This window comes from Talpa occidentalis, unplaced genomic scaffold, assembly GCF_014898055.3.
Source record: "Talpa occidentalis isolate TD23 unplaced genomic scaffold, MPIMG_talOcc4v2.1, whole genome shotgun sequence".
In the NCBI taxonomy this organism is placed as follows: Eukaryota; Metazoa; Chordata; class Mammalia; order Eulipotyphla; family Talpidae; genus Talpa; species Talpa occidentalis.
In genome coordinates this window covers 126097321-126117574 of record NW_026555331.1, presented here as the reverse complement: position 1 = coordinate 126117574, position 20254 = coordinate 126097321, and the positions used below count along the sequence as shown (strand labels likewise).

Below are 20254 nucleotides of genomic sequence, written 5' to 3'. Positions count from 1 at the left end.
GAATCTAACCACGCCTCACGCCCACCACTGATAGCACCATCTAGTGCCTGATTTCTGTTTCCTAAAAGGTTGCCTGCTTCTACCCTGACCCCCTGCAATCACTTCTGTCCTTTTTAAAATTTCACTGATAGCATAAAAGGAAACTGTACAGTGAACCTGGGTGTCCTTTATTTTACTTCAACTATCAAAAAGGCCAGTTTCCATCTGCATCTCTATCCATTCCCCTTCACACTGGACTATTTGAAGTAAATCACAGACATCATATTTCATCTATAAATATTTCAATATGTATATTAACAAAAAACTCATACTATATCCCATCTAAAAAAATTAACTTTTTCTTTGATCATAAAATATCCAATTCATTCACACACTTCACCCAATCTTTTTACTTCAGATTTTTGTCATTTGAATCTAGATGCAAGTAAAAGTCATACACTGCAATTGATTGAAATGATTTCATAGGTTCTTTCCTGATTTTTAGGTCCCTATGAATAACTTGTTTTTCCTGCAGTTTTTTTTTTTTTTAAATACATTATTTATTTATTTATTTATTTATTTATTTATTTAAAGATTTATTTAAAGATTTATTTATTTATGCGGGGGGTGAGAGGATTCACCAGAGACAGAGTGGGGAACAGAACAGGTAGACTGACTGAAATACACTGCTGAGGGGAGGAGCGGGAGAATCAGGAGAGGTCTGCTGTGCCATATGGGTTTCTCCCTGGCCGGGGATCAAACTCTTGCTGCAGAGTCTGCGGTCAGCTTCATAGGTTGTGTCTTAACCCCTTGCACCACCAGGGAGCCCCCTTGCAGTTTTTTGGGGGTGTTGTTGAAGAAACCAGGCTGCATCTATCCTGAAGTGTTTTCCTTCAGTTGGATTTTGCAAAGTGAGAAGCATTCGGGTTATTTAACCTATTTCTTTGTCCCTGTATTTTTTTGTAAATTGGCAGTTAGATCTAGAGGCTTTTTGTTTCTTTTTTCAGCAAGACAACTTCATTTCTTAACTGAAAGAAAAGCATATTTTAATATACTTACTGTTTACAGCTGAGAGCTTTATACACCTTCTCTTCCTAGGGAATGTCATTGACAATAACAATGCCATTCAAGAGTATTCTCATCATTTTCACAATTAGGTTCTCCCACACAACCCAGAATTTTTATCTCATTATGATTGTTTGGCTCTCCTTCAACAATTAGATCCTGCAGCATATATGATTATTTTCTATAACTCCCAACTGTGTGACATCCTGTGTCACCTTATGGTGCTATTATAGATTCATACAGGGTCTGTATGTGCACATGTCCCATCTTCCCAAGTGGGCTGAAAGCTCCTTGACACCAGAATTCTGCAAATGAATCTTTGTATCACAGTGCTTTGCATCAAATAAGCAGCTAGAAGGTGATAATAATATGCAGGGCCGTGAATATTTAGCCCTTCAAAAGAAAAAGAGGTGATTTTGGAAGACATAAGATGCTTGGGTTTTCTTTTAAGGATTAAGTTGATTGTTGCAGTGTTAATATATAATTGGTGATTGTCAATTATTGAAACCATATGTCTGCCAACAAGTATAATCACCTTCTCTTTCCAGACTTTCCTAATGAACAACTAATTTGTCTTACTTCCCTATCTGTTCTACTGGATAGACCCTAGTAGAGATATTGATGGGAGCGAAGGGGGAAGCACGTAATTCAGAACATGGATAATCTACTTTTTCGTTCTTCTGAATGTCACAAAATCCAATATATATTTATACTCATTTGCTTCACAGGTAGAAATGAGTCCTCTGGAAAATGCAATTGAGGTGTTGGAAAATAAAAATCAGCAGCTGAAAACTCTGATAAGTCAGTGTCAAACCAGACAGATGCAGAATATTAATCCCCTGACCATGTGCCTGAATGGCGTCATAGATGCTGCAGTTAATGGTGGAGTTTCCAGGTATCAAGAGGTAAGGAGTAGGTATTGTTTGAAAAGGGATTTTTCAGATGTCATTTCTTTGGGTTTCAGAAATATTTTTTTCAAAATATTTATACATGTCAGCATGCTAAATTCAGGCTACAATTGGCACAAGGTCATTTTTAAATGAAGCAAATAGTCATTTATGAGACACATTTATTCCATTTCCAAAGATGTGATATTTTGAGGATAAAGATGGTTTTTCTTGAATGAATTAAGGTGTAGTGAGTGTATCAGCATTGTTTAATAAATGGCATATCTGAAATCATTTACCTGACTAAAAATGTTCATGGGCATACAGAAGTCTCATTTCATTTAGAAGATCCACTTAAAAAGTGAATTCTCTTCTGCCTTCTTAGTTTCAAAGAAAAAGGCACAATAACTTGGATGATGAGGCTACCATCTTGATGGCACTGTATCAGTGCATTTTCTGGATATAATGCCATAAATCTTACTCATGTGAATTTGCTATTTGCTTATTTGTGTTACCAGTGACACTTATCTGATCTCCTTTTAATAGTCCTTTCCTTCTGTTCTCACTATGATCAGCCACCAGGAAACACTCACTGCATTTACCCCAAATGTGGTTTTTAATGGTATCATTTCTTTAAAGATGCCATGGTTTTAAAGACAATTTCCTTCACTTCCTTTGTAACTCTCATGGAGTGAATATCTATTCTATCTCCTACTAGGCATTCTTTGTCAAAGACTATATCTTAAGTCACCCTGAGGATGGAGAGAAAATTGCACGGTTAAGAGAGCTGATGCTTGAGCAGGTAAGGAGCCAATCCCCCACTTTCCCTTCCTAGATAAATGCTTGCTTATTCAGGGACCTTCTATGTGGTTTTGTATCACTGACCTATCTGAAACTGAGAGTCAGGAGTTAGATTCATGTATTACATAACCTAACTTGTTAATTCCTACACTTTGAGTAGACTATGGCAGCCATTTATAACAACTCCATGTGCTCTTGGACTGTTTTTGGAATGATTCCTCCCTAAAGACATACCTTAGACTTGATGCCAAATTTTCAAGCTCTAGTCAGTCAGTGCAACACAAACTAAATGAACAGATAAAGGAAGGAAGGAAGGAATATCTTAAATGTTATAAGGATGTGGACAATCATTGACTGCTTTAAAACTGGTCATGTTTTACAGACTAAACCAATAGATTATATGATAGACAAAATTAGATACCATCTCATTTTTACTCCCAGAAAGTATAGTTTATTTTTATTTATTTGGTTCCATCAAATATGAAGAGGAGTCAGTAATCTCTTGGCTCTTATGTCTCTGTTGGTAGTTCATGATCTGAAAATGGTCTGGAAACCTCTCAGGAGATGTTATCATTAGAAGTCTGTGTTAAATAGGAAATACTTTCAATACACCGAAAAAAGTAGAATATGCAATGATAAAATCTGACAAAGACAACTTTTCCCACTTGATAATACCATATTAATAAACATGCAATCTTGGATTAGAAAAATATGGGGTTGTGTCTGGCTGAACATGGACATCCAGAACAGTTGTGCACCTTCTGGAAAAGAAAAAGGAGTTACCTGAGGTTGGCCTGCAAGGAAATAGATATTAGAAGTCAGTAGGTTTGGCTATCCAGTATTTAGGATTATGGAAATTTTTAAAAACTGTGTTTCACCTGAGCAGAGTCTCTTATCAGTGATCTGACTCACCCTAGGACTCATCACTGTATTCAGTTGGAATTCTTTCCCAAAATTAAAATGGTAACTCAGGACCTGGAAGCCTTTCAAGGAAAAAAAATTGAGAACCTTTATTTCCTCCATACCTTTCCTGATTATGTTCATGGGGCCTTGAAGAGGTGTACGCCTAGGACACATTAGATCTCTGGTACAGGATAAGCAGCACAGTGCTGCCTACTGACCTGGAGCAGGTTGCAGCATGTCTATGGGCAACTGTAGTGGAGGGCTGGGCTACAGAGGGCACCATTCTCCCCTGGGCCTCTGTGAAGTGGCTCAGATAAACTCTTTGGAAGACATGAAGTTGCACTGCCACAGTGCTCCTTCTGGAAAGCGCTTACTGCCCCAGCTGCTGGGAATAGAGCCCTCCACAGACACATCTGGCTCTCATCCTGTAGGCATTGTCTGACTTACAGAGAGTGGTTGTCTGAGCTTCCCGGATGACCCACATCCAATGACTGAGAAAGCGCTAGAAAACCTGGCCTTTTGGGCCCAGTGCAGCACAACTCTGCTAGATTGTTAAAGGTCCAGAGCACTCCTGGGGTTGGAAAAGGTTGATTGGACCCCCAGGCAACTCCACTTCCAGCTCAACTTCTTCACCAAGCCCTGCTTCTGCCACCCAACCCCAAGCAGTAATCCCCAGGGATATGCCCCAATCAGCATCCTAACAATCAGCATCCTAATTTCCCTACTTCCCAAAGAAGACCCCGTGCAACATTATGCAGACAAAAGGGAGGTCCCCCAGCTGCTGGTATTTAAAGTAGAGAAGCCTGGGACACCTCCCTCCCTGTGTCCCCTCATCGCAGCGACTCCACTCTTCCTTTGCTCTCCAGACATACTCTTCAGACTACTGCTTTCAAAGGGGTCCTTGTTTATTGCAAGGTATTTTTATCTTTATGCAAATGTGCTGGCAGTATTTGGGAGTTGCACCTCTGTTCTCTTAGGGAAGGTGCTGAATGTTCTCACCCATCAGGGTCAATCCTGTTTGACCCCAGCTTTCAATCTTGACTCTTCACAGACTGTAGATAAAAGACAATTTGTGATTAGTCCTCCCCCCGCCTTGGAATTTGTTGTTTTGACCACTTTAGCATGGGGCATTTTTTTCCCAAATATTTATTTATTTATTTATACAAGCACTGGGTACAGTCAGAAATGTGGGAGGGTGAGAGAATTCACCAGAGCAGGGAACAGAACAGGCAGACTGACGAAGTACACTGCTGAGGGGGGCAGCGGGCGGCAGGAGAGGTCTGCCCGCCATGTGGGAACCTCGCCTGGCAGCCGGGGATCGAACCTGTGGTGCAGAGGCTGTGGGCTGCTTCTCAACCCAGAGCTCAACCGCTGTGCCACCAGGGGAGGCCCAGCAGGCGGCATTTTTAAAAATTGTAAAAGAATGCCTTTACTCAAATCAAAGGGATTAAGCACTATTGATAGTTGTACAAAGGCAACTTGAATGTTTATGCTCCTCTGATTGGGTCCTCACAGAAGGAAACATTTTTAAAAGAAGGAGCAGTTCCTTTTGTGTTGTGATAATTGAAGGAGAATAATTATTTTTTAACCAACACAAGGTACATAGTAACTGATATGTACCTTGTGAAAAAAAATTCTTTTTCACTTTTTCCTTCCCCCTTAAGAGATTTTGAAAATCTGAAGGAGGGATTAATGGGAAAAGAAGAACCTGATGGAAGATAGAAGGGTAACCTGGCAAAGAGGGTGCCATGCAGACAAGAGATCCCTTGGAGAGAACTGCCTGACCCCATTAAGGGGAGGCAACTCCTGTCAGCTTTTACTATCCCATCCTGGGAGTACAGGAGGGGACCAAAGGGATACACAACTCTTTGGAAGGGTTGTTATTATAGACCTAAAACACATGGGAAGGAAACTTGGAGCTGTAGGAAAATCAAGTCTTTGGATCAGAGACCTACCTCCAAATCCTCGCATGTCTTTTCCTCCATGCAGAATTTTCCTGATCTTCAGTGTGCTCTCCTGTAAATTAAGGATTGTTTCTATCTTGTCAGATTGAGAAGATTAGCAATGATGCATGCAAATACACGGCACAATGCTTGATTCCTGGCACTGTAGTTGTGGAAGTATTCATTGATGTGAATTTTTCCTTACATTATTTATTACCAAGGCACAGATTTTGGAATTTGGTCTGGCAGTGCATGAGAAGTTTGTGCCTCAAGACATGAGACCCCTTCACAAAAAGCTGATCGACCAGTTCTTTGTGATGAAGTCCAGTTTAGGGATACAGGTATGTACACCAAGTTTCCATGGGGGGGCACTCTGACCACTGCCTTTAGCTTTTTGTTAAAAGCTGGAGAAAGCATCCAAGAGTGCCATCTTTTGGTTTTTCTATCAAACTGCACCATTTTACCAAAGAGTCCTCCAATCTTAAAATTGCATCAGTTTCTATTTGCCAGGTTCACCTTTTATGAAAACAAAACACTAAGGGAGAGAAAGCATGATACTGTAACTTACCTTAATAGGTCCCTGTGTAAAGCTTGCATGCCTATCTAGTATACCAATATATCTTGATAATTACTTTGCCCATATAATTTCTAAAATATTTTTTTTTACTACATCTGTAGGAGTTCTCTGCTTGCATACAAGCCAGCCCTGTCCATTTCCCTAATGGAAGCCCACGCGTGTGTAGAAACTCAGCACCTCCTTCCATGAGTCCAGATGGCACCAGGGTAATTCCTAGACGCAGGTAAGTCATATTCTGAATTATCTTACAATTTGGCATCCCCACAAGATGATCTGGAATGATTTTCTCATTCTTTATGGCAAGATTTGTCAAATACGCTATTTCTTAATGAAATAATTAACCCGCGAGGCAGTTGCAGACATCTGCCACTGGTAAAACAGCAACAGCATGAGAAATAAATAGACTCAAACATTTGATTGTATTGAGGCAAACAGGAGACAACAAAATGGGATGCAAATTTTTTTCCTTTGGTTTTATACCATGCCAGCATGTGATAAAGTGCAATTCAGAGACTGAGCTAACGACATTTCTTTTCCCCCCAAAACAGCCCATTAAGTTACCCAGCTGTCAACCGGTATTCTTCCTCCTCACTGTCCTCACAAGCTTCTGCTGAAGTAAGCAATATTACAGGGCAATCAGAAAGCTCTGATGAAGTCTTTAACATGCAGGTACTTGATTAGCTTTTTGTCTGGTTGTGTTCATTCCTTTTCTGTCTCAATCTTGAGTTTCTGTTCACTCTGCTCTGCTAATGAACAGACTACGAGCAAGAATTTGACTTAAGGACAAATCTTCAAACACCCGTATTGCTTTCCCAGTCTCTGGAGTTTACAAAGCTTTTTCTCTCCACACCACCCCATCTTCTTTAAGGCAACAAGAGCAAGCCCTGGAGTGGCCCCGGCAGGCTGGGCAGGACTGAAGGCTGACACCCACCTCTGATTTGGGCTGTCAGTCCAGAACTCATGGAGCTTGTCCCTATATACGAAATGCCTCTTAGCATTTCTAAGTAGCTTTTTTTCCTTCAAGAAAACATGGTTTCGGGATCCATAAGATCCCTCTAGTCATGTATGTTCAGTTTTCAGTAATATTTTTTATGAAAGAAAAAATACAATTTTCAGGGACTTTAGAGTCAATATATTGCTTGGAACAAAAAAATGTACATTTAGTAATGCAGCATTTATAATAATACAGACTAGGTTGAAATTCTCCTCACTACTTTCTTTGACAAAGGGGTATATACATCTTGCAAAATTTATGCTTGAAACACAGTTTTGAAGAAAAAGAAAAGGTATATTCTCTGCCTTTGAGATGCACTCACCTGTTTACATGCCCCAGGCTGGGGATTGTCCTGCTGTGCTCTGGTCAGGGAAAGCATGCCAGTCACAGCATGTAGCTGAAATTCTCACAAATGCATTCCTTTGGCAGGAGTCAAAATGTTGGATTCCTGATTAACTCAGACAGGCCTTCTTATTGGGCTGAGTAAAATTTTTATACATATCTAAATGACCTTTTTAATTTTTTGCTAAGTTGAAAAAAAGTTAGTGATTTTGTTTCAATGATGCCAGTGTTGTCGGGAGCCGCTAAACATGTATGATAACGACGCCCTGTTTTTGCAGCCAAGTCCATCTACCTCAAGCTTGAGTTCTACTCACTCTGCTTCGCCTAATGTGACAAGTTCTGCTCCATCAAGTGCCAGAGGTCAGTACCAGGGGGTATAGTAGACTGAGGGTCCCCAGGACACTTTCCAGCCCTGGCAGCCGTGGCTTCAGCTGCTGCAATGGGGCTGTCCTCCAAATAGGTCCAGTGCCACCACCATGGAAATGATCCTTCACCACCATGGAAATGATCCTTTCTTTCCTTCTCTCCCCAGCTTCTCCCTTGTTGTCTGACAAACACAAACATTCCAGAGAAAACTCTTGCCTGTCCCCAAGAGAGAGACCATGCAGTGCCATCTATCCAACACCTGTGGAGCCTTCTCAGGTAGTCTTGTGGGGTGGAGAGCGCGGAAAACTTAAAAGTCTAGAGTGGCTTCCATCTCTGCTGAAGCACACTGCAGCTGCCAGGGGCCACCCCAGCTGGTAGACCACCAGTCCTTCTGGGTGAAGCGTGCAGTGTTCAGTGCCTGCTGCTAGGGATATGTGGGCTTGTTGCCTGGGCCAGAAAGCTGAAAGAGAAATGGAAAATTATTTTACCCTCCTTAATCTAATATTTCATTGCTGCTGCTTAAACATTACAAGGGGTATTGAATGAATGCCTCGGGGTGTATGTGTGTGCATGTATGCTTGGATGTGTAGGGCACAGAACTTTGGAACCTCTTGTATTAGCAGAAGACCCTTGAAGAGATGCATGCTCAGCCTAGTGGGCTTTCTTTTTGCCTCTACAAGTTAGAGAGCTGCAGTTCCTTTCTGAGGTCCCCCAGCATGCTGGGGACATTTCTGTTGGCCTGTACCTTTCTCCTTTAATATGTTGAGGGGAAAGCAACTGAGTCCTTGGGCTTTCCTTGCACGCCTCAGGAGTAAGGGACATGGCCCATAACCTCCTACGTGGTTTTGAAGTAACTCCCTCTCGGTCCCAGTGAGGGCAGTGCCAGAGGTTTGGGCCCCTGGTACTCCAAGGGCTTTGAAGGGTGGTTTCAAAGTTTCAAAGGGACAATTCAAATGTAGTCCCAAGTTGTACTGATTATCTGGGAATGAATATTTAGGCATGGGGAAAATAGATATTTGTACTCTAGCTAATTTCTCTGTTTTTCTACACCATCCTGGCAGAAGGCTGTAGCTGCATCTGGAAATGGATGAGAGCGAGTGGGATTTGGCTTGATTGGTTTATCTTTGCTGATTGTGTGATCTTCCCGAAAGTCCCCGGATATCTACCTCATCTGCACAACACTGATCGCCCGCAGAAATTACCTCTGAGTGCGTTTGACTCAACCACCTAACCAGTTTTATTTCCCTTTGTCACCTGATGTCGCAAGGGAATGTAACAGTTCCATCTGCTCTAGGAGAGCATGTTGACGGCATGGGGGGACTCTGACAGCCTTCCTTGATTAGTCTCTCGAGTGTTCTGCTTTGGGTAAAATTTGAAGCAGTGTGTATGTGGCCAAATTTCAATAATACCCCTTGCAGCTACTTTGAAGAGCATGGTGCTTTCCTTTTAATATATCATGTGGAGCCATATAAAATTGTCATTTTTGTGGATGAAAATTTTAGGATATTGATCTTTTCATTTCTTTTAACCTAACCTAGGAAATTAAATTGAAGGAGTTAAAGTCCATTCACTAGAGATTTTTTGGAGCCAGCATTTCTTCTCACACTCACATTTCATACTGTCAGTCTAGCATTTGTATTTAAAAAGAGCACCATAGCTTACCTGATACTTACCACTTATTTTTCCCTACATTTTATTACAAAAAAGACTTTAATATTTATATAAAAATCTAATACAAACTTTTTAAACACTGTGTTGTCTTCCTCCAAATCTAAGACTCTTCTCTTTTTCCTTGAATATAATTGATTCTTTGTTCCTAGGCTCATACCATAGCAAAATTATTTTTAACAAAAAGTGTCAGTACTGAGGTAATCACCTCATTGTTAAAAAGGTCTCACATCTCAACATATTACATCATCAAAATAAGACTCTCATACCTTTGCAGAGGCTGCTGTTTAATCATATCGGAGATGGGGCGTTGCCACGTAGTGACCCAAATCTTTCTGCGCCTGAGAAAGGTGGGTATAAAGCCAGGCCTCTCATCAGTCCTGGAGTGGGTAAGGGTTTGTTTTGTCCTCATTTTCTCCAGTCTCCTGTGTGTCTGTGTGGAAGATCTTTAATCATCAGGATTAATTTGCTCTATAAGGGATTCACCAAATGGTCATTCACCATGCAATCTCCAAAAACTTTTCTTGTAGAACTTAACAACAGCACCTGAGCAAGTTAGGCACTCCTCGGTTTAATGATTTTTGGTGTCATTCAATGAGTCACTGAGGCAATTCCTGGGTTTCCAGAAACCAAGTTGCCAATTAGGATACGTGTTCAGCACAATGAAAATAGCACCTTCCCAGACAGATTCCATCCCACCTTTGTTTCGCTTTCCAAGCTCATTCAGCCAGCTCATCTGTTGTTTGTGGTGATTCAAATACTATTTAAGAATTGCAATCCAGTGCATAATGGAGTGTGTCCTGTTGCAAGGTCACACATGAAAAATGAGAAACAAATACACGCATACCAGTTAATAGCCCATTAGCATCAGTCGGTGCTACAAAGCAGAGGATGATGAGTAGATTATTGTGACTTCCTCAGCTACAGGGTGGAGGCTTACAGTCAGTCGCCCATTTGCCTCTCTTGGGGTCAAACCTCAAAATTGGAATGGTCCCCAAGTCAATGAATCAAGAGTCCCTAATGAAATGTCCCTGAGGATTGCACTTAAATGACAGATCTAGTTCTTAATGAGGGCATTTAAAGAACAAAGAAACATTAAAACTTTTCTTGGGAGATAGAAATTTGCCAGACAGTCCAAAATTATTTTATAAAACACAAACTGTGCTTTAGTATTACAAGTCAAATATTGATCTTCATCTAGAGAACTCGGGAATATGGTATTTTCCCTTGTTCTTTCTCCCAAAGAAGACCGCAAATCTAAAAGAAACATAAAAAGTCTAAGAGTGGCATAGTTTCCTCTCATTCAATGAACGTGGCAATTTACCTGTAAAAATGTTGAAATCCCACACATGCCCATCAGGTGGCAGTGTCTGCACAGGGAGCGAGCTACTGACACTATCTCAGGACCGTTTTTGTAAACCTCATTGCATCAAGGTTATTTATAACCCTGTGCGTCTTGCCCTTGTTCCTAACAGGGTTGTTCTGCATCTTACTGAAGCATGAGGCAGGCAGATTACAAAGAAAGGAATGATGCTCTCAGTATTATTCCAGATTATATTTTTTAGGTGATATACCCTAGTATAATCTATGGATTTCACCAACAACAGTCCGCTCCTCAAAGAATTTATCAGCAGAATGGCAAGATGTGCCTGTTCTTTCCTAGTAATTCTGCCAAATAGCATGTCATTTCCTTCCCCCTTTTAGAGAGCCACTTGTCCAGAAATTTCCACTAAAAACTAAGTTTTAAAATAGTCCAGTGACAGCATCTTCCATCTGTTATCTAGCATCTAAACACAGTTATAAATTTCAACAAGTTTCTATAGTGTAGAGATTTGTAGCACTGTTTTACTGCTTGAGGGGAATAAAGAGACATGCTATCATCCAATTAAATGTCAACTATAACTGTGAGATAGACAATTAAATATTTAGGAGGCTTCTGGGTGTTTTTTTTTTTTTTTTAATCCAGTTGAATTTTTTTCCATTCTGGATAATTCTGACTTTCTTCTAAGATCTCAAGTGTTCAAAGAACAAAGTGGACCATGTGTTTTTAGCTGTGTTGTTCCCTTCCAGCTGTGAATCCCACCCCTAGCAGCTGGAGCCTGGACAGTGGGAAAGAAGCCAAGAACATGTCGGATAGTGGGAAACTTATCTCTCCCCCTGTCCCTCCAAGACCCACACAGACTGGTGGGTATTTGAAGCATTTGAACAATCACTTTCATTAAATAACTTAATTGACTATTCCAACTAGTGCTGAATTCCTCAGAGAAAGGCATTGGCGTCTGAGGTAAAAACCTTACTAGCTGCAACATTTATTAACAATTTTCTCCCTCTTTCTTGAACTTCTGTTACACTAAGTCAAATGGCAAGTCATTCCTAAAAATCTTTTCAGATTTTATATTATGTTCTCGCTGCTGGGCATCATCCTCAAACTTTGGGGAGTATTCTAAATTTAATGGCTGCTAGCATTTTCTCTGTTCTTCATTTGAGCCACCTCATTCCTAACAGCTTCCACTAACTGCCACTTTCTTCAGTCTTATTCTGGACTGATGCCAAGGCTTCAGTTTGCCTCTGGGTAGGAATTGACTAACTATAGCTTTGATTGATTTGTGGGGAACCACTAACTAATTTAAAATAATAAAATCTAATAAATAATCATATCTATCTGTTGTTTAGGGAAGTTTGTATTCAAGGTTCATATTTCTCAAAGGCTTGACTCAGGACCCTGCATCCCCTGAGTTGGGGTTTGTAGAAGCAAATTCTCTTTAAGGCTAACCTGAGACCTACTAAATCAGAATTTGAGTATTTCTGGGAAAAGGCCCTAGAATCTGTACTTTACCACACCTTTCTAGATGTTGAAAACCCCTGAAAGTTATTCTTGAGAACCCTTGTAAATTAATAGCATTAACAGGCCCCTTTTGTCTCTACTCATTCTACCTGTACTAGTGCTTGGGAGAATCTTTTCAACACTTACCTGTGTCTAGGGTGGTTTTGAAGCTTCACAAATATAGTAAATACAGTTGGCCTGAAGCAAGAGAACATATTACACCATTTCCTTAAGGGAATTTTCTGGCTTTATCATGTTTCATTTGCTGCTTTTAGTACCTCTTTTCTTTTCTACTAAAGAAAAGAACCTGACTTTCCCTTTCTAAAAAGAAAATGTGCTACCCAGTTTGTTCTATACATGCCAAAGCTAGAAGTCACCAATGGGTTTTGAAAGGCATGGGAGACCTTTAAACAGAATAAGAGTGATTATAAGCCTAATTGGATATCTACATTAGTATATCAGTGTGACTGTAAAAGAGTAAGACTTATCAGCTCAGTAATTTTTTTTTTAAGATGTATTTATTTATTCATACAAGCACTGGGTACAGTCAGAAGTGTGGGAGGGTGAGAGAATTCACCAGAGCCAGAGCAGGGAGCAGAACAGGCAGAAGGACCGAAGTACACTGCTGAGGGGAGCAGTGGGCGCGGCAGGAGAGGTCTATGTGCCATGTGGGACCCTCGCTGGTGGCCGGGGATCAAACCGGCACTACAGAGGCTGCGGGCAGCTTCGCAGCCCAGTGCTCAACCGCTGCGCCACCAGGCGAGGCCCAGCTCAGTAATTTTTATTGTATTTATGACATACATATATCATATATTCAGAAGTCCCCAGTATAAGTCTGGTTGTACCCCTAAAGTTAGGAACTTGAAAAAAACGCTTTCAAAAGAACAACAATATTTATTAAAGGTAGCTAGATTCTTGGGCCAATTCAAGCTTGTAGACAAGGCTGCTGAATAGAACTGTGTTACGTCTCTATGGGGAACGCCTTACAGAGAATCATCTCTAAAGGCGCACTGGGTGTGGGGGCTGCTGTGGTGGTGTCTGTGAACACCGGAGTCAAGAAAGAGTGTCCCATGCAGCAAGAAACCGTGTGCCACAGTGCTGGAGGAATTACAGTTCCCAGCCAAGACCTGCTTCTCTATACATGCATGGTTTTCTTCCATAATGAACTTTGACAAGTGAAAGGATATAAGAACTAACACTTGTGTTGGGACATGCCATGAACACCCCATTGTGTGAGAGGGAGACTGCAAACCCCACAGTGTGAGAGGGGCCTACTGCCCCTGCCCCTCAGACACAGCGCTCGCTCGGCCCTCCCAGGCTAACATGGCAGGCTGCCCTCCCTTCTGCACTGATTGCTCTCGTGGTCTGTCCTCATGTCATCTGTGGTCACTGTCGGGGGGAAGCTCTAACTGTCTGTCTTTCCTTCAGCCTTTCTGTCATTCTCTTAAGCTCACTGTGACAGCAGGGAGAATGGCAGCTCATCACAGAGCAACAAGCCCTGAACTCACCAAAGCCTCTGTAGGTGGGAATGGGAGATCTGGCTTCCACTCGCCGTGTTGATTGTCACAGCAGACTTGCCACGCGTGTGGTTGTGTTCAGCGAGCTGCATTGATCCATAAGCACACACAGCAGCACCAGGGCACATGCTGTGTCCTGGATGTAGGACTTGAAAATCTAATGGGAGAAACAGAGCATTTTGATGATGATGAAATCTAGAGAGCAAACTCCCACCCTATCCCCTAGACCCCCAGGAACAAAGGGAAAACTTGAGTACTGGCATTAGGAGGTGAAATGGAAAACTTTTCCCCCCTTATATGGACCAGACCAAGAATTTTCTGTTTCAGTATTGGGATGGGAAGAAGCAGTTGGTGTCAAATTTTCCATGTACCTATTCTAAACTGCCTGAGTGGCATTGGTGTCTCCATTGCTATACAGGCCAAAGTCAGCAGTTGTTTCCCAAGCACACTGCTCCCTGGCACCTCCACTCCTGAACACTTTTTGAAATGGATCAAGCAGTGGAAAAGCATCTGGTCTTGGGGAAACAGAAAGGTTGTTGTACCAGGTTGGGCCCCTGTCAATTTGGTTAAAGCATCATCCATGCACTGGTGATGTTTCAGTCATTAGCCCATGTCTTGGTTTGTGAGGAATCTGTTTTGAACAATAATCAGTACGTTTCTCCCTCATCCTCCTTCTTAGGAGGTCTGTACACATTAGATCATCTGTATGGGTTTTACACATAGAGCTCACTTGCAAATAGTCAACTGCCTGGTTTTTCTTAATTGAAATGATCTCTCTCTCTCTGTTTACAGCTTCACCAGCAAGACACACAACATCAGTCTCTCCCTCACCTGCGGGGCGATCTCCATTGAAGGTACTGGCCTTTCTTTGGACTGCAGCTAGAGACTGGCCACATATTCTTTTTTCCCCTAAGACTTATCCCTGTTACCTCAAGATACACTATTATTTGCACAAACAAGGGGTAGAAAAGATGGGTGAGAAAACAGCACCTGGCTTTCCCTTGGGGAACTGCCTCCATGAATGCAGCCATTTGACTGCAGATTACTCAGCCTTATTTTCCAAATGGTGGCAGTGAGAGAAAATATATAAATCATAGAGTGTATAGACAGTTAGGAAAGACATATGGTCCCAGTGTATCTCCTAATATTTTAAGCTTGGTTTTTGGTTCAAGGCACACCTATTTTTTTAAAGGGCACTTACACTGAAAAATAGCAATTATTAAGATCTACTAAATATTCTCCTGTGCCTTTTTGCCTTTATCATCAGCCTCACCAATAATGCCAAAGCTAAACCCAACTTTCTCTCTGTAAATATTTTTACCAAGACTTTCACATTTACATTAGAGATATATACTTGTTAAGAAAACCAGAGCAATGGGGCCCTCCCCTGGTGGTGCAGTGGTTGAGCGCTGGGCTGTGAGGCTGCCCGCAGCCTCTGCAGTGCCGGTTCATTCCCCGGCTGCCAGCGAGGGTACCAAAAAAAAAAAAAAAAAAGAAGAAGAAGAAGAAGAAAAAAAAAGAAAACCAGAGCAATAAAATGAAGAAAAAAAGTGTGAAACGTTAAAGGGCAGATATTTGCTTTGCTATGTAGTCACAGGTTATTAAACATCTCTAAACAAAAAATCCCTCATGAAGGTAAGAATAATATTTAGTCTCTGTCCAAATTGAATCCAACTAGCTGCAAGGATTGATGTCACATACAAATTGGTGTTCAGAGTTGCTGCCCCAGAGGCAAATACAAGGCTGGAGTGAGTGTTGAAAGGAGATTTTGTACCTGAATGATGCAGGGTTCACACACTTGATGTCCTTTCTCTTGATGAGCTATTTCTAGCTGATGTGAAAGAAAGACAAATTAGCTTCTACAAACACAGGCAGGTTGTGATCTGATGCATCTGTGCTGCTAAGGATAGTGGTGGATATAAATTGAGAAGCTCAAAAACAAAACCAACAAAATAGAGAAAATCGGAAAGAAGTGTGATTTTGTTTGCACTTGCCAACATTTTGGATGTGGAAATTTGCTAGTGAGTGCAAGTTATTTGCTAGTTTTGTTGTCATCCTGCAATGCAGCTCTTAATCATAAAGTCCATGTGACTGCATTGGCTCTGGAAACCACAGACCGTCATCCTGATGTAATGAGGAGGAAAGCAACATGGTGTTTCCACATCTTTACATTTACCCTGACTGGAAAAGAACTCCCAGCATGTTGCTGTGGAATAACATCTGCGTTTTTCATCCTGATTTTGCAGAGTAGTAGCTAGACAATAAGAAATCTTAGGTTCTTATTTTTTTAACAATCATTTTCTAAGGGCTGAAAATTTGCCAAGTCACTACCAAACAGTCCTTGTTAGAAGATGGTATATACTATCACTGCAGATTTGTGTTTACCAGCTACATGCAACCTTGCAGCCACAGGGATTTGAAGGAAGAGAAATTGGCTTGTGTGTTGTACCTCCTGGGTTACATTAGAGGGCACACTGCTACCAAGTTACTGTTTTACTTTCATCAAATGTGATTTGTTGCCTTAATTGGGAGGGTTTTTCCACAATTAAGTGAAGTTAAAGACTGGGCTTACTTGCCTTATTTTGAACTTAAGACCTACTTTTTTTTTTATAAAGACAGCAGCAGTAAATTTGAGTATTTTAATTGGCCGTATATAATTTTAGTTGCTGCTAAATAAAGACCTCTCCTGTCCGCTGCTCCCCTCAGCAGTGTCTTCGGTCAGTCTGCCTGTTTTGCTCCCACTCTGTCTCTGGTGAATCCTCTCACCCTCCAGCGCCTCTGGCCTGTACCCCAGCTATTGTATAAATAAAAAATAAATCCTAAAAAAAAAGGGTATGTGACTATCAGCATTATGTAAAAAAGAAAGACCAAGTTAAAGTTAGTCTAGGGCAGCATTCTCAAAGTATCTTCCATATGACATTAGTTGTACAGATCATTATGTGATAAACGGAAAAAAAAATGGTCAAATAAGTTTAGAAAACATGGGGCTGAACAGTCATTTAGGTTTCTTCAAGACTAACAGGCTAATATGCTCTGAGTGTCCTACAGGGAGAAGATAGCATAGGGCATTTCACAGAGCATCTCTTAGGACCCCTTTCTTAGAACACCACTTTGGTAGTCTAAATTCAGATGTCAAATGTGGTGCAAATGACAAGAAAGTTGAGTCTGGATGTATCATTAGTCCAATAGTGCTGCCATAACAAAACATCACAGACCCATTGGGTTCAACCAAAGCAAATTTTCTCACAGTTCTGGAGGCTAGAAGTTCAAGACCAAGCTCGTCAATTGCTTGGTTTCTCAGAAGGTTTCCACTCCTTGGCTTGCAGAAGGCAGCCTTCTGAGTGTCCTCAGCGGTCCTTTCACCTACATGCATGCCTCTTTGGTGCCTGCATGGTCAAGTCTCACTGAGTTAGACCCCACCATGAAGCCTTCATTTTAATGTTATCACCCTTTTAAAAATCCCGGTCTCCAAATACAATCACATACCAAGACGCTGGGACTTAGGGCTGCAAAGTATGGCGGGGCAAAGGGGAGGCCAGAGGGGTAAGTTTTTCCATAAACCATGTTCGTGACTGCCTTGTCTCCGCTCTTACCTCCTCCTTTTCCATCTTGAGCAGAGCTCTGCTCAGTCTTTCACCCCCTCTCCAGTGGAGTATCACTCCCCAGGACTGATCTCCAATTCCCCAGTCTTGTCGGGCAGCTACAGCAGTGGGATTTCTTCGCTCAGCCGGTGTAGCACGTCGGAAACCTCAGGCTTTGAAAATCAGGGGAATGAACAGTCAGCGCCCGTGTCTGGGTCGAGCTACAGCGGGCCCGAGGAGCCGGTGCGCAAGGAGAGCAAAACGCCACCCCCATACAGTGTCTACGAGCGAACTCTGCGGCGCCCGGTCCCGCTACCTCACAGCCTTTCCATCCCTGTCACCTCCGACCCCCCCGCCTTGCCCCCCAAGCCCCTGGCAGCGCGATCGAACCCCCTGGAAAATGGGACCAGAAGGACTGAGCCCGGGCCACGGCCCAGGCCCCTGCCTCGGAAAGTCTCTCAGTTATAAGTCACTTTTCTATTCACCTGCAATGGATTCCTTGCCGTTTACAAGAGAGTAAGTATGAACGTGAGAAGACACTTAGTTAGGCACTTTAATAACTTACTCAGATTTGTCTTTAAATGAATGGAATTAAACCTTGCTTATTAATATAATATTGCACAATATTCACAGTTACTGATCTGAAACGCCAGCTGTTACATGAAGTATGGCTGAATTTCATTAAAATGTTTCATTTGAAAGTGGTAAATAGTAATTAAGACTTCTTTTGTATTTTTATGTTCACTTTTTTTTTTACATAGTTTAATCCTAAAACCAATACAATATTGTTGAACGTGTGATAATGTTGTATACTTTTTACGGAATACTTGATACTCTGAACAGAGCTTAGGAAGTCAACGTTCATTTTAACACAATGATCCTTGCTTTGGAAGACTTTGGAAAATGAGGAGATTTCCAGCTCTTTCCATGAGCAGACTGACCAGTGCATGTCAAAATTAAAAGTTAAAGGAAGTTAGTTAGACAGTACACTTCAGGGGTTGCAGGGACTGAGGCTAAAAGTTGTTTTGTTCTTGAAACAAAATACTTAAGGTGACCGAGGACATTTGACAGCTGTCCACACTTTAAAACTATTTTGTGATTAGGCTGGTAAATCTTTCAAGTAGCCTCACACCACTATTTTTTTTTTTTTCCAAGGTGCATTTTATTTTCAGAGTTCTAATCTGGTAGATTAAGCAAAAGACCCAAGAGAAATGTTTACTTGAATCCTATGCTTCCTTCCTGATAGTTTCTGCTGCAAAATTTGTCATTGAAGGAGAACAGGTGTCCCTGTATTAAATAGGCAAATTAATGTGTCCCATTAACAAGAATTCTGGAATCAATACAGGACAGTATTAAATCAATAGTGTAAATGGAGGGAAAAAAATCTTACAGAAAATATATTAGCATGATTAAATGTCAAAAGGACTGTCAAAAGGCAAGGGCATTAACTTGGAATCCTGCACAAAATAAATTCCTCAGAACTCTTCATTCTTACCAGTGGAGCTTGTCATCTTAGCTGATCCCCTTTGTCCTTTTGTTGAAGGAGGATGGCTGTAGACTGCTCTTGCTTGAAAATTGCAACCTAGCATCGTAGCTCTAAATAAGGATGCTCACGCCACAGTTGTAGGAGTGTGAAAAAGCACCTTGTATGTAGTAATGTATTTTGTATCTGTTTTTTCTTTACTGTTTATAACACTCAATTCACAATAGATATGAACTGTATTTTAAATCATACTGTTAAATATTTTCCCTCTTTTGTTGGGAAGCTCATTTTAGTTTAACCGTGTTTGTTTTTGTTGATAGCATACTGGAAGGCAGTGACCACTTTTTTATATTCTCTTAATGAAACCATTCAGCAGGTATACGCTGTTGAGGCTGGTTATAGAGGTTTTCTATAATAAATGTTCAGTATTTTTGTACATAACTGGTTAATTTTAATAAGAGATACCATTATGTGTAAAAAAAGTACAAATAAAAGCAAACAGTTGTGGATGCAGTATGATTGTTATAATTATGCCAAATACTTTATGTATCGAAAAAGAATATTTGTACATATGTGCTTTTAACAATTCTGCAATCTTGACTTTACAATTTTGAATGTCAAAAAATTAATATATGTTAAAATATTTATGTTTAGTGAAGGGATTCATAAGTGAGAAAAGGAACATATGAATTTTAGCTTTGTATCTTGCAAGTTTTGGAAATTTCCTGAACTAGCACTTGCTTTTGATGATAACACTTTGTAATCACATCCTTTAAAACATATATATTATGTATAAGAGATACATAATATATCTGTGGAGCTCCATGTTTCTGTTGCTTTAAAGAAGTAAAGATTTCCATTTAAATAAGGTGACATGCATAAGATAACAAAGCTTCTTTGATTTCCTTTTCCTCTGTAATTTAATAGATTTGTTGACTAGTGCTTGGGCACAGTATAAATCAGTGTTATTTGCTCTTGAAGCCATTAAAACTTTTTTTTGGCAATGAACAGTTCAATTTATCATGTGTGTGTATTTCTGAAGCAGCTATATAGCAGAACATTTCAAGAGATTCTGTTAGCTCAGATGTTCCTGTTGGATGCTGCTGAATGGTAAATATTAAATAAAATTACCTAATTAATCTTAATATTTCTGTACTTATTCCTGTTATCAGTGTGTCACTACCTGCTCTTTTGGTCATATTATAGTAAAATTTTCAGAGTTCTGTGTTGACAGATCCTGTTTTTACTGTTGTTGTTATACCCTGGTTGATATACTATTCACTCCAAAGTTTGTACCATAGAGAACAAAGGTTGTAAAGGTAAC

At 40.8% G+C, this 20254-nt stretch overlaps 1 protein-coding gene across 1 annotated transcript in view; it reads left to right on the top strand.

The window, feature by feature from the left end:
• The window catches only part of DOCK4 (dedicator of cytokinesis 4), a 397824-nt gene extending 377816 nt beyond the window's left edge, over window positions 1–20008 (top strand). Inside the window, exons 42-52 of the mRNA XM_054692564.1 lie at window positions 1773–1949; window positions 2650–2733; window positions 5800–5919; window positions 6257–6378; window positions 6704–6824; window positions 7770–7851; window positions 8024–8133; window positions 9803–9875; window positions 11596–11709; window positions 14659–14720; window positions 17484–20008. Of these exons, the coding sequence (XP_054548539.1) occupies window positions 1773–1949; window positions 2650–2733; window positions 5800–5919; window positions 6257–6378; window positions 6704–6824; window positions 7770–7851; window positions 8024–8133; window positions 9803–9875; window positions 11596–11709; window positions 14659–14720; window positions 17484–17915 (1497 nt within the window). The 3' untranslated portion in view covers window positions 17916–20008. The remainder of the gene's footprint in view (window positions 1–1772; window positions 1950–2649; window positions 2734–5799; window positions 5920–6256; window positions 6379–6703; window positions 6825–7769; window positions 7852–8023; window positions 8134–9802; window positions 9876–11595; window positions 11710–14658; window positions 14721–17483) is intronic.
• Window positions 20009–20254: the final 246 nt, after the last annotated feature.